Raw genomic sequence first — 15,539 nt, forward strand, 5'->3', positions numbered from 1 at the left:
AGCAGTGACTTCATGTGAGTCATCTTTACCACAAGCCTCGGGAAGGACAGCTGGTGGTGAGCGGCTTTCCTTTGATGATTAGGTTTTAATATAATCCTACGTAATAATCAATCAGCTTGCCTTTGTCTCTGCACACCGAGGGGCGGAAAGAGTACTGAAATATTCTACTCAAGTAAGAGTACTGTTAGTGGTAGGATAGAAAATAACAAGAAAAGTCAAACGTAGCTCATTTAAAAAGTACTCAGTAGTTGGAGTAGAGTACAGTAGTTGGACTAGAGTAGTTGGAGATGAGTAGAGTAGTTGTAGTAGAGTAGTTGGATGAGTGTAGTTGGACTAGAGTAGTTGGAGATGAGTAGAGTAGTTGTAGTAGAGTAGTTGGATGAGTGTAGTTGGACTAGAGTAGTTGGAGATGAGTAGAGTAGTTGTAGTAGAGTAGTTGGATGAGTGTAGTTGGACTAGAGTAGTTGGAGATGAGTAGAGTAGTTGTAGTAGAGTAGTTGGATGAGTGTAGTTGGACTAGAGTAGTTGGAGATGAGTAGAATAGTTGTAGTAGCGTAGTTGAATAGATTAGAGTAGTAGAATAGAGTAGTTGGATAAATACAGTAGTTGTAGTAGAGTACTTTGGAGTAGAGTACTTGGACTACAGTACTTGGAGAGGAGTAGAGTAGTTGTAGTTAGAGTAGTTGGAGGGAGAAGTTGGACTAGAGTAGTTGGAGTAGTGTAGAGTAGTTGGAGAAGAGTAGTTGGAGTGGAGTAGTTGGAGTGGAGTAGTTGGAGTAGAGTAGTTGTGCTAGAGTAATTGGAGTAGTGTAGAGTAGTTGGAGAAGAGTAGAGTTAAACAGTTGGAGTAGTGTAGAGTAGCTGGAGGTTTAGGAAAGCTTCTAAAGTTTGTAATATCTACTTTAAAATGTCAGACTTGATTTCCCCAACGAAAAATGTATCAACCCCTAAAAAGAATGTCCACTAATTGTCCTCATTCACACTGTCTGTTGCTGCAGGACTATTTCCGGCTGTAGCAAACTAGCTCAAGTGTAGATCTTACTTCTTCTGTCGATGAATGACAATGCAGTATTGAAAAGCAGACACTAGGTGTCCCTGCCGTCATGTCAATTTGTATAAACAGCCACGAAGCCTACGTCCTATTTCCCAGCATGCCACTCTTCCAGGTGCATGGCAGCAGGTGGTAGGAAGAGGGAGGACATCGAACATATTGAATACTTCACGTTTTCACGTCTCTTTGTGTTCTTCAGTTAGCCCCCCCCCCCTCCCCTCCCCTCCTGGTAGCCTTGTTTCATTTGAACATTCTTCAAAGATGTCCCTCAGCCTCAGGTGAGGGGTGCTCATTTAGGGGTGTATGAGTAAAGCTTAGTCAAGCAGTATCAATATCAGCACAGATTTCGAATGAACTACTAACCCTAACCTAAAAGTGGGCTGAGAATCAATTTCTCTATCCAAAAATAGGACAGAAGAAGCAGAACCAACATTGACCATCAAAGATAAAGACCGTACAGACCATTTCCCTACGGCTGTTCTCTGATATAAGTCATCTGACACAGTCACAGGTGTAGCTCTCATTACCGTCGGTCCACTGCGTTCTCCTGTGACGTCATTGCGGGTCCCCCACCATATGAATGTATAATATGAATGTCCCCGCCACCACAGACCGAGCAATTCCCGCTCCCCAATCCGCTCCAGAATTTCAAGGGTTTGGATGCCCTTGTGTCGTATGTGTGTTTGGTTTTTTCCTCTCTTTTTCTGGCCAAACCCAGTTATTGCACTTTAGCGAAACGTTTTGTTTCGGTGAATCCAGCGCGGTATAGGTCTGCCCGTAGCTCGGTGAAGAAACATGGGGATTTGATTCTATTTCCAACGGGACAGGAATTGGATCGTGTTGGTACATCAGACAATAGTTGTATTTAGGTGGTGTCTGTCTAAAAATGAAGCACCCGAAGCTATGGAGAGCGTTGCTTTTCATGACGGTGTTGTACCAGTTTGGGACGTCAAGCAGATACGGTAAGATGATGTTGGAGTGTCGGGAACATGGAGTTTTAGTGGAGGCAGAGATGGAAGAGAAGAGGCAGTGATAGAGGGAAACTTCACTGAGCGGTAGCTAGTGAAGCAGTGTTTGGACTGAGGTCCGCGGTTTAGAGAAATGTATGATTCACACGTTTTTACCTTAAAGATCTGCAAGGTGTGAATGGCATTACATTTCATCAAAGTAATGAAATAAATCGGAATTGGGAAGAGATATTGAGTAAATACATTTTTATTAGTTGGATGTTTTTAAATAGCTTTGGTGTCGGTTTTTGTAACTTCAATTAACAGCTAAACGTTTAACAATTAACAGCTAAAACAACCACAGTTCACTGTTGACAAGAAAAAGTCCATAAAGTAGAAATGGTTTTCTATTGGCTTTATGAAATACCAGCTTTATAGCTTTCAGACCTAAAGTTTGCAGTATCGGCTTTCCACTTGCATGAAGTTTATGCGTTTCAGAACCACGGAGAGCAACTAGGCTACGGTTTACCGCTACTTGCATTGCCTGTTCAGATTGTACTCTCCGTGTCTTCTCTGCAAACCTTGGTCTCCACTTCCCTGTTTTTTATACCCCTCTCTATTCCTACTCCCCCCTCCTCCTACACCCTCGTCACACCATTTAGTTCCACATTGAGCATTATTCTGACTCTCAGGTCTCATAATGCCTAGCTCCCTGGTAACAGAGGAGCACCGCCTCATCCCAGCCAGTTACCATGGCTACCTGGCGTTATAAAGGTGAAGGTTCAGGGATTTAGTTATTTCTGTATTGTTATTCATTAGAATAATGGAAGCAGTTAGTAGGCCATTAAATGAATGTGTTCCCTGTTTGACTTAAACATGCATTTTTAATGTTGTCACTCATCATTATTTACAGCATCTGTGTTCCATCTCCGTGTTTGTCTGTTATGCTGTGGAATATGCTGTCTCCATAGGTGTTGGATTGGCCCTACCGAGCTAATTATAAGATCCCTTCATCTCTTGCGTTTCTTTTGTACACTGAAGTGCATCTAGCATTAAGTGAATGTTCAAACAAAAGTGTGTGGATCGCATAATATAATGAACAGGGAACAAACACCCTGAATATAATGAACGGGGAACAAACACCCTGAATATAATGAACGGGGAACAAACACCCTGAATATAATGAACGGGGAACAAACACCCTGAATATAATGAACAGGGAACAAACACCCTGAATATAATGAACAGGGAATAAACACCCTGAATATAATGAACAGGGAACAAACACCCTGAATATAATGAACAGGGAACAAACACCCTGAACATAATGAACAGGGAACAAACACCCTGAATATAATGAACAGGGAACAAACACCCTGAATATAATGAACAGGGAACAAACACCCTGAATATAATGAACAGGGAACAAACACCCTGAATATAATGAACAGGGAACAAACACCCTGAATATAATGAACAGGGAACAAAAACCCTGAATATAATGAACAGGGAACAAACACCCTGAATATAATGAACAGGGAACAAAAACCCTGAATATAATGAACAGGGAACAAACACCCTGAACATAATGAACAGGGAACAAACACCCTGAATATAATGAACAGGGAACAAACACCCTGAATATAATGAACAGGGAACAAACACCCTGAATATAATGAACAGGGAACAAACACCCTGAATATAATGAACAGGGAACAAACACCCTGAATATAATGAACAGGGGACAAACACCCTGAACATAATGAACAGGGAACAAACACCCTGAATATAATGAACGGGGAACAAACACCCTGAATATAATGAACAGGGAACAAACACCCTGAATATAATGAACGGGGAACAAACACCCTGAACATAATGAACAGGGAACAAACACCCTGAATATAATGAACAGGGAACAAACACCCTGAATATAATGAACAGGGAACAAACACCCTGAACATAATGAACAGGGAACAAACACCCTGAATGAACAGGGAACAATCACCCTGAATATAATGAACAGGGAACAAACACCCTGAACATAATGAACGGGGAACAAACACACTGAATATAATGAACGGGGAACAAACACCCTGAATATAATGAACAGGGAACAAACACCCTGAATATAATGAACAGGGAACAAACACCCTGAATATAATGAACAGGGAACAAACACCCTGAATGAACGGGGAACAAACACCCTGAATATAATGAACAGGGAACAAACACCCTGAATATAATGAACGGGGAACAAACACCCTGAATATAATGAACAGGGAACAATCACCCTGAATATAATGAACAGGGAACAAACACCCTGAATGAACGGGGAACAAACACCCTGAATATAATGAACAGGGAACAAACACCCTGAATATAATGAACAGGGAACAAACACCCTGAATATAATGAACGGGGAACAAACACCCAGAATATAATGAACAGGGAACAAACACCCTGAATATAATGAACAGGGAACAAACACCCTGAATATAATGAACAGGGAACAAACACCCTGAATATATTGAACAGGGAACAAACACCCTGAATATAATGAACAGGGAACAAACACCCTGAATATAATGAACAGGGAACAAACACCCTGAATATAATGAACAGGGAACAAACACCCTGAATATAATGAACAGGGAACAAACACCCTGAACATAATGAACAGGGAACAAACACCCTGAATATAATGAACAGGGAACAAACACCCTGAATATAATGAACAGGGAACAAACACCCTGAATATAATGAACAGGGAACAAACACCCTGAATATAATGAACGGGGAACAAACACCCTGAATATAATGAACAGGGAACAAAAACCCTGAATATAATGAACAGGGAACAAACACCCTGAATATAATGAACAGGGAACAAAAACCCTGAATATAATGAACAGGGAACAAACACCCTGAACATAATGAACAGGGAACAAACACCCTGAATATAATGAACAGGGAACAAACACCCTGAATATAATGAACAGGGAACAAACACCCTGAATATAATGAACAGGGAACAAACACCCTGAATATAATGAACAGGGAACAAACACCCTGAATATAATGAACAGGGAACAAACACCCTGAACATAATGAACAGGGAACAAACACCCTGAATATAATGAACAGGGAACAAACACCCTGAATATAATGAACAGGGAACAAACACCCTGAACATAATGAACAGGGAACAAACACCCTGAATATAATGAACAGGGAACAAACACCCTGAATATAATGAACAGGGAACAAACACCCTGAATATAATGAACAGGGAACAAACACCCTGAATATATTTCCTGACATGTCTTATCCACATGTATTATATATTTAGTCTGTCTGTCTGTCTGTCTGTCTGTCTGTCTGTCTGTCTGTCTGTCTGTCTGTTTAATGTAAACTACTGTTCTCAGTCTGCCTGTCTGTCTGCTTGTCTGTCTGTCTGTCTGTCTGTCTGTCTGTCTGTCTGTCTGTCTGTCTGTCTGTCTGTTTAATGTAAACTACTGTTCTCAGTCTGCCTGTCTGTCTGTCTGTCTGTCTGTCTGTCTGTCTGTCTGTCTGTCTGTCTGTCTGTCTTGTCTGTCTGTCTGTCTGTCTGTCTGTCTGTCTGTCTGTCTCTGTCTCTGTCTCTCTCTCTCGCTCTCTCTCTCTCTCTCTCTCTCTCTCTCTCTCTCTCTCTCTCTATCTCGCTCTGTGTGTTGTCAGGGGAGAGCTATTAGTCATTGCATACATCATGACAGCTCTGGGTACATGATGGAGACCAGAAGGTTTTAGCTGGGTACATGATGGAGACCAGGAGGTTTTAGCTGGGTACATGATGCAGGAGACCAGGAGGTTTTAGCTGGGGACATGATAGAGACCAGGAGGTTTTAGCTGGGTACATGATGGAGACCAGGATGTTTTAACTGGGTACATGACAGAGACCAGGAGGTTTTAGCTGGGTACATGATGGAGACCAGGAGGTTTTAACTGGGTACATGATGGAGACCAGGAGGTTTTACCTGGGTAGATGATGGAGACCAGGAGGTTTTAGCTGGGTACATGATGGAGACCAGGAGGTTTTACTGGGTACATGATGGAGACCAGGAGGTTTTACCTGGGTACATGATGGAGACCAGGAGGTTTTAGCTGGGTACATGATGGAGACCAGGAGGTTTTACCTGGGTACATGATGGAGACCAGGAGGTTTTAGCTGGGTACATAATGTAGGAGACTAGAAGGTTTTGCTGGGTACATGATGTAGGAGACCAGGAGGTTTTAGCTGGGTACATGATGTAGGAGACCAGGAGGTTTTAGCTGGGTACATGATGTAGGAGACTGGAAGGTTTTGCTGGGTACATGATGTAGGAGACTATAATGTTTTTCTGGGTACATCATGTAGGAGACCAGGAGGTTTTGCTGGGTACATGATGTAGGAGACCAGGAGGTTTAAGCTGGGTACATCATGTAGGAGACCAGGAGGTTTTAGATGGGTACATGATGGAGACCAGGAGGTTTTAGCTGGGTACATGATGTAGGAGACTATAATGTTTTGCTGGGTACATCATGTAGGAGACCAGGAGGTTTTGCTGGGTACATGATGTAGGAGACCAGGAGGTTTAAGCTGGGTACATCATGTAGGAGACCAGGAGGTTTTAGATGGGTACATGATGGAGACCAGGAGGTTTTAGCTGGGTACATGATGTAGGAGACCAGGAGGTTTTTCTGGGTACATGTAAGAGACCTGGAGGTTTAAGCTGGGTACATGATTGAGGTGACCAGGAGGTTTTACCTGGATACATGATGGAGACCAGGAGGTTTTACCTGGGTACATGATGGAGACCAGGAGGTTTTACCTGGGTACAGGATGGAGACCAGGAGGTTTTTCTGGGTACAGGTAAGAGACCAGGAAGTTTTGCTGGGTACAGGTAAGAGACCAGGAGGTTTTACCTGGGTACAGGATGGAGACCAGGAGGTTTTTCTGGGTACATGTAAGAGACCAGGAAGTTTTGCTGGGTACAGGTAAGAGACCAAGAGGTTTTGCCTGGGTACAGGATGGAGACCAGGAGGTTTTTCTGGGTACATGTAAGAGACCAGGAGGTTTTTCTGGGTACAGGTATGAGACCTAGAGGTTTTGCCTGGGTACAGGTAAGAGACCAAGAGGTTTTGCCTGGGTACAGGATGGAGACCAGGAGGTTTTTCTGGGTACATGTAAGAGACCAGGAGGTTTTTCTGGGTGCAGGTAAGAGACCAATAGGTTTTGCCTGGGTACAGGTAAGAGACCAAGAGGTTTTGCCTGGGTACAGGTAAGAGACCAAGAGGTTTTGCCTGGGTACAGGATGGAGACCAGGAGGTTTTTCTGGGTACAGGTAAGAGACCAAGAGGTTTTGCCTGGGTACATGTAAGAGACCAGGAGGTTTTTCTGGGTACAGGTAAGAGACCAAGAGGTTTTGCCTGGGTACAGGTAAGAGACCAAGAGGTTTTGCCTGGGTACAGGATGCATGCGGACACGCTGAACTCTTTGTTTCCACTCTGGGGAAATAAGGGCAATTCCGGGTAAACATTTTGTTACCAAAGACCGGGTTATATGTTGGGTTATAGGTTGAACCTGCACTCCAGACACGTTCGATCAAATCGCTCAAAGATTTCTAAAAGATGTCTGGTCTGCTGGGAGGATACATGTGTTTGTGTTGTCTGACATTGTGGATGTGTGTGTCTGTGCTATCTGTCTGTGTATAATAGCTAAAGGCTAATAGCCATGGAAGAGATCAGTCCAATCTGTCCAGGCAGCCGTCAATTCTGAGGTCTGTGAAAGCATTATCCCTATTCTCCACTGGTTTCCGTTGATAATCAATACTGAGTTCTGTGATAGCATTATCCCTATTCTCCACTGGTTTCAGTCCATAATCAATACTGAGATCTGTGAAAGCATTATCCCTATTCTCCACTGGTTTCCGTTGATAATCAATACTGAGTTCTGTGAAAGCATTATCCCTATTCTCCACTGGTTTCAGTCCATAATCAATACTGAGGTCTGTGAAAGCATTATCCCTATTCTCCACTGGTTTCAGTCCATAATCAATACTGAGTTCTGTGAAAGCATTATCCCTATTCTCCACTGGTTTCAGTCCATAATCAATACTGAGGTCTGTGAAAGCATTATCCCTATTCTCCACTGGTTTCAGTCCATAATCAATACTGAGGTCTGTGAAAGCATTATCCCTATTCTCCACTGGTTTCAGTCCATAATCAATACTGAGGTCTGTGAAAGCATTATCCCTATTCTCCACTGGTTTCAGTCCATAATCAATACTGATGTCTGTGAAAGCATTATCCCTATTCTCCACTGGTTTCAGTCCATAATCAATACTGAGGTCTGTGAAAGCATTATTCATATTCTCCACTGGTTTCAGTCCATAATCAATACTGAGATCTGTGAAAGCATTATCCCTATTCTCCACTGGTTTCCGTTGATAATCAATACTGAGTTCTGTGAAAGCATTATCCCTATTCTCCACTGGTTTCAGTCCATAATCAATACTGAGATCTGTGAAAGCATTATCCCTATTCTCCACTGGTTTCCGTTGATAATCAATACTGAGTTCTGTGAAAGCATTATCCCTATTCTCCACTGGTTTCAGTCCATAATCAATACTGAGGTCTGTGAAAGCATTATCCCTATTCTCCACTGGTTTCAGTCCATAATCAATACTGAGGTCTGTGAAAGCATTATCCCTATTCTCCACTGGTTTCAGTCCATAATCAATACTGAGGTCTGTGAAAGCATTATTCCTATTCTCCACTGGTTTCAGTCCATAATCAATACTGAGGTCTGTGAAAGCATTATCCCTATTCTCCACTGGTTTCAGTCCATAATCAATACTGAGGTCTGTGAAAGCATTATCCCTATTCTCCACTGGTTTCAGCCCATAATCAATACTGAGGTCTGTGAAAGCATTATCCCTATTCTCCACTGGTTTCAGTCCATAATCAATCACCACAGTTCACTATTGTCAGTTACTGATGTTTTATTGACCAGCTTTGTGCTATGTTATATTCCTCATTACATTTGACACCTGAAACCAGACCAAGCACTCAACTACAAGAATGTCATATGACCGTGTCCTCAGCTGCTACTGTAGAAAGGACATGGTATCCAGGCATGGTATCCATTCAACTACAAGAATGTCATATGACCGTGTCCCCAGCTGCTACTGTAGAAAGGACATGGTATCCAGGCATGGTATCCATTCAACAACAAGAATGTCATATGACCGTGTCCTCAGCTGCTACTGTAGAAAGGACATGGTATCCAGGCAGAAATGGCAGAACAGAACTATCGCTGCATTGTTCCTGCCCCACACTGTCCTTCCTTTTGTTGCCCCAGAGAGAGAAGGACAGGAATAACAGTAACCTAGTTCAGACTTTACTCTGAGCCCCACCTCACCCCACCTCCATCTAGGCCAGTTCAGACTTTACTCTGGACCCCACCTCCTTCTAGACCAGTTCAGACTTTACTCTGAGCACCACCTCCTTCTAGACCAGTTCAGACTTTACTCTGAGCCCCACCTCACCCCACCTCCATCTAGGCCAGTTCAGACATTACTTTGAGCACCACCTCCTTCTAGACCAGTTCAGACATTACTCTGAGCCCCACCTCACCCCACCTCCTTCTAGGCCAGTTCAGACTTTACTCTGAGCCCCACCTCCATCAAGGCCCGTTCAGTCTTTACTCTGAGCCCCACCTCCTTCTAGGCCAGTTCAGACTTTACTCTGAGCCCAACCTCCATCAAGGCCCATTCAGTCTTTACTCTGAGCCCCACCTCATTCTAGGCCAGTTCAGACTTTACTCTGAGCCCCACCTCCATCAAGGCCCGTTCAGTCTTTACTCTGAGCCCCACCTCCTTCTAGATCTGGGCCTCCATCTACCCATACTTCCTCCATACTCTACCCATACTTCCTCCATACTCTACCCATACTTCCTCCATACTATACCCATACTTCCTCCATACTCTACCCATACTTCCTCCATACTCTACCCATACTTCCTCCGTACTCTACCCATACTTCCTCCGTACTCTACCCATACTTCCTCAATACTCTACCCATACTTCCTCCATACTCTACCCATACTTCCTCCATACTCTACCCATACTTCCTCCATACTCTACCCATACTTCCTCCATACTCTACCCATACTTCCTCCATACTCTACCCATACGTCCTCCATACTCTACCCATACTTCCTCCGTACTCTACCCATACTTCCTCCGTACTCTACCCATACTTCCTCCATACTCTACCCATACTTCCTCCGTACTCTACCCATACTTTCTCCATACTCTACCCATACTTCCTCCATACTCTACCCATACTTCCTCCGTACTCTACCCATACTTCCTCCATACTCTACCCATACTTCCTCCGTACTCTACCCATACTTCCTCCATACTCTACCCATACTTCCTCCATACTCTACCCATACTTCCTCCGTACTCTACCCATACTTCCTCCATACTCTACCCATACTTCCTCCGTACTCTACCCATACTTCCTCCGTACTCTACCCATACTTCCTCCATACTCTACCCATACTTCCTCCGTACTCTACCCATACTTCCTCCGTACTCTACCCATACTTCCTCCTTACTCTACCCATACTTCCTCCATACTCTACCCATACTTCCTCCGTACTCTACCCATACTTCCTCCGTACTCTACCCATACTTCCTCCGTACTCTACCCATACTTCCTCCGTACTCTACCCATACTTCCTCCATACTCTACCCATACTTCCTCCATACTCTACCCATACTTCCTCCATACTCTACCCATACTTCCTCCGTACTCTACCCATACTTCCTCCATACTCTACCCATACTTCCTCCATACTCTACCCATACTTCCTCCATACTCTACCCATACTTCCTCCATACTCTACCCATACTTCCTCCATACTCTACCCATACTTCCTCCGTACTCTACCCATACCTCCTCCATACTCTACCCATACGTCCTACGTACTCTACCCATACTTCCTCCATACTCTACCCATACTTCCTCCGTACTCTACCCATACTTCCTCCGTACTCTACCCATACTTCCTCCGTACTCTACCCATACTTCCTCCATACTCTACCCATACTTCCTCCATACTCTACCCATACTTCCTCCATACTCTACCCATACTTCCTCCGTACTCTACCCATACTTCCTCCGTACTCTACCCATACTTCCTCCATACTCTACCCATACTTCCTCCATACTCTACCCATACTTCCTCCGTACTCTACCCATACTTCCTCCGTACTCTACCCATACTTCCTCCATTCTCTACCCATACTTCCTCCGTACTCTACCCATACTTCCTCCATACTCTACCCATACTTCCTCCGTACTCTACCCATACTTCCTCCATACTCTACCCATACTTCCTCCATTCTCTACCCATACTTCCTCCATACTCTACCCGTACTTCCTCCATACTCTACCCATACATCCTCCATACTCTACCCATACTTCCTCCATACTCTACCCATACTTCCTCCATACTCTACCCATACTTCCTCCATACTCTACCCATACTTCCTCCATACTCTACCCATACTTCCTCCATACTCTACCCATACTTCCTCCATACTCTACCCATACTTCCTCCGTACTCTACCCATACTTCCTCCATACTCTACCCATACTTCCTCCGTACTCTTCCCATACTTCCTCCGTACTCTACCCATACTTCCTCCGTACTCTACCCATACTTCCTCCGTACTCCACCTATACTTCCTCCGTACTCTACCCATACTTCCTCCATACTCTACCCATACTTCCTCCATACTCTACCCATACTTCCTCCATACTCTACCCATACTTCCTCCGTACTCTACCCATACTTCCTCCATACTCTACCCATACTTTCTCCATACTCTACCCATACTTCCTCCATACTCTACCCATACTTCCTCCGTACTCTGCCCATACTTCCTCCGTACTCTACCCATACTTCCTCCATACTCTACCCATACTTCCTCCGTACTCTACCCATACTTCCTCCATAATCTACCCATACTTCCTCCATACTCTACCCATACTTCCTCCATACTCTACCCATACTTCCTCCGTACTCCACCCATACTTCCTCCGTACTCCACCTATACTCCGTCCATACTCTACCCATACTTCCTCCGTACTCTACCCATACTTCCTCCGTACTCCACCTATACTCCATCCATATTCTCTCCACGCTCCATGCGTACTCTCTCCATAGTCCAACCATACTCAGGTGTATGTAAACTTCCAACTATGTGTTAACATCGCCAAAGCAAGTGAAATAGATCATAAAACAGAGTGAAATAAACCATCAAACAATAACAATAACAGAGTAAACAGGAGGCTAGGAGACCAAATGGTTTTCACAACAACAGGGTGCATCTACTCTGTAATTGAAATGCCACTCTGAATACAAGCAGGGAGAACACAAATACACGTCTTAGGTTCTGTCCCAAATGGCAGCCTACTCTATATAGTGCATCTCACTCACTCACTCACTCACTCACTCACTAAAGCAAGTGAAGTAGATAATACACAAAAGTGAAATGAACAGTAAACATTACACTCACAGAAGTTCCAAAAGAATAAAGACATTTCCAATGTCATATTATGTCTATATACAGTGTTGTAATGATGTGCAAATAGTTAAAGTACAAAAGGGAAAATTAATTAGCATAAATATGGGTTGTATTTACAATGGTGTTTGTTCTTCACTGGTTGCCCTTTTCTCGTGGCAACAGGTCACAAATCTTGCTGCTGTGATGGAACAGTGTGGTATTTCACCCAGTAGATATGGGAGTTTATCAAAATTGGATTTGTTTTTTCGAATTCTTTGTGGGTCTGTGTAGTCTGAGCGAAATATGTCTCTCTAATATGGTAATACGTTGGACAGGAGGTTAGGAAATGCAGCTCAGTTTCCACCTCATTTTGTGGGCAATGTGCACATAGCCTGTCTTCTCTTGAGAGCCAGGTCTGCCTACGGCGGCCTTTCTCAATAGCAAGGCTATGCTCACTGAGTCTGTACATAGTCAAATCTTTCCTTAATTTTGGGTCAGTCACAGTGGTCAGGTATTCTGCTGCTGTGTACTCTCTGTGTAGTGCCAAATAGCATTCTAGTTTCCTCTGTTTTTTTGTTAATTCTTTCCAATGTGTCAAGTAATTATCTTTTTGTTTTCTCTTGATTTGGTTGGGTCTAATTGTGCTGCTTTCCTGGGGCTATGTGGGGTCTGTTTGTGTTTGTGAACAGAGCCCCAGGACCAGCTTTCTTAGGGGACTCTTCTCCAGGTTCATCTCTCTGTTGGTGATGGCTTTGTTATAATTAGCAAATAAATTCATTAAAAATCCTACAATGTGATTTTCTGTATTTTTTTCTCTCATTTTGTCTGTCATAGTTGAAGTGTACCTATGATGAAAATTACAGGCCTCTCTCATCTTTTTAAGTAGGAGAACTTGCACAATTGGTGGCTGACTAAATACTTTTTTGCCCCACTGTATTCTCATTCTCTTCCACAGTGCGAGACAGAGTGAATATATGGTACAGGAACCTCATGCTGTTTGCTGTTATGTCACATGTGATAGTACAGTGTGCATCTATCTGTGATCAGACTTGTGTGTTCATTGGGTTTGTTCCTCTGATAGCTAATCTCTTGTGGACAGAAGTACGTAATATAAATCTATCGAGTATCTGGCACAGCGTTTTGGTTCTGGGTTGCTGAGATTACTTATAGCTGATGCTTGATGAATGAGTGTGTGATGCGCTTACAGCTAACATTAGTAGAGCAGGTAGCAGGTAGCGGGTAGCGGGCAGAGGGTAGTGGGTAAAGGGTAGCGGGTAGCAGGTAGAAGGTAGCAGGTAGAAGGTAGCAGGTAGTAGGTAGAAGGTAGTAAGTAGCAGGTAGCAGGTAGCAGGTAGTAGGTATCAGGTAGAAGGTAGTAGGTAGTAGGTAGCAGGTAGCAGGTAGCAGGTAGAAAGTAGTAGGTAGTAGGTAAGAGGTAGCAGGTAGAAGGTAGCAGGTAGCAGGTAGAAGGTAGCAGGTAGCAGGTAGAAGGTAGCAGGTAGTAGGTAGCAGGTAGCAGGTAGCAGGTAGTAGGTAGCAGGTAGCAGGTATAACCTAGACTCTTTAGAAGTTACTGTAACAGTTTTCAATCAATTAATGCTTTTAACAGAGCTGCTGTTAATCTCTCTCTCTCTCTCACCCTCTCTCTCACACATCTCTCTCCCTCTGTCTCTCCTCCATCTCTCCCTCTCTCTCCTCCATCTCTCCCCCCTCTCTCTCTCCTCCATCTCTCCCTCTCCCTCTCCCCATATCTCTCTCTCCACCCCCTCTCTCTCCCCCTTTCTCTCCACCCCTCTCCCCTTTCTCTCTCCCTCTCTTTCACCCTTTCTCATTCTCTCTCCTCCATCTCTCTCCCCTCTCCCTCTCTCTCTCCCTCTCTCTCTCCCTCTCTCTCTCCTTCTCTCTCTCCCTCTCTCAGGTTGTGTGTTTGAGACAAGGCTGTGCTCCAGGGAGCAGTTCTGCTCTGATGGTGAGTATCCTCTGTCTGTCTGTCTGTCTGTCTGTCTGTCTGTCTGTCTGTCTGTCTGTGTGTCTGTGTGTGTGTGTTTGTGTCTGTGTGTGTGTGTCTGTATGTGTTTGTGTGTCTGTGTGTGTGTGTGTGTAGGAGCTACTGAGCACTTAACGGGTCTCCACAATTCAAATCAAATCAAATCACATTTATTTCTATAGCCCTTCGTACATCAGCTGATATCTCAAAGTGCTGTACAGAAACCCAGCCTAAAACCCCAAACAGCAAGCAATGCAGGTGTAGAAGCACGGTGGCTAGGAAAAACTCCCTAGAAAGGCCAAAACCTATGAAGAAACCTAGAGAGGAACCAGGCTATGTGGGGTGGCCAGTCCTCTTCTGGCTGTGCCGGGTGGAGATTATAACAGAACATGGCCAAGATGTTCAAATGTTCATAAATGACCAGCATGGTCGAATAATAATAAGGCAGAACAGTTGAAACTGGAGCAGCAGCACAGCCAGGTGGACTGGGGACAGCAAGGAGTCATCATGTCAGGTAGTCCTGAGGCATGGTCCTAGGGCTCAGGTCCTCCGAGAGAGAGAAAGAAAGAGAGAAGGAGAGAATTAGAGAACGCACACTTAGATTCACACAGGACACCGAATAGGACAGGAGAAGTACTCCAGATATAACAAACTGACCCTAGCCCCCCGACACATAAACTACTGCAGCATAAATACTGGAGGCTGAGACAGGAGGGGTCAGGAGACACTGTGGCCCCATCCGAGGACACCCCCAGACAGGGCCAAACAGGAAGGATATAACCCCACCCACTTTGCCAAAGCACAGCCCCCACACCACTAGAGGGATATCTTCAACCACCAACTTACCATCCTGAGACAAGGCTGAGTATAGCCCACAAAGATCTCCGCCACGGCACAACCCAAGGGGGGGGGGGGGGGGGGGGACAGGATGACCACATCAGTGAATCAACCCA

The 15,539-nt window shown here is 44.2% G+C and overlaps 1 protein-coding gene across 1 annotated transcript in view; it reads left to right on the plus strand.

Moving 5' to 3' along the window:
* The first annotated feature begins 1,937 nt into the window (after positions 1-1,937).
* LOC139406202 (receptor-type tyrosine-protein phosphatase-like N) overlaps positions 1,938-15,539 on the plus strand; it is a 93,075-nt gene continuing 79,473 nt past the window's right edge. Inside the window, exon 1 of the mRNA XM_071148709.1 lies at positions 1,938-2,013. Within this exon, the coding sequence (XP_071004810.1) occupies positions 1,938-2,013 (76 nt within the window). The remainder of the gene's footprint in view (positions 2,014-15,539) is intronic.

The sequence above is a fragment of the Oncorhynchus clarkii genome, chromosome 3 (genome assembly GCF_045791955.1).
Source record: "Oncorhynchus clarkii lewisi isolate Uvic-CL-2024 chromosome 3, UVic_Ocla_1.0, whole genome shotgun sequence".
NCBI lineage: Eukaryota > Metazoa > Chordata > Actinopteri > Salmoniformes > Salmonidae > Oncorhynchus > Oncorhynchus clarkii.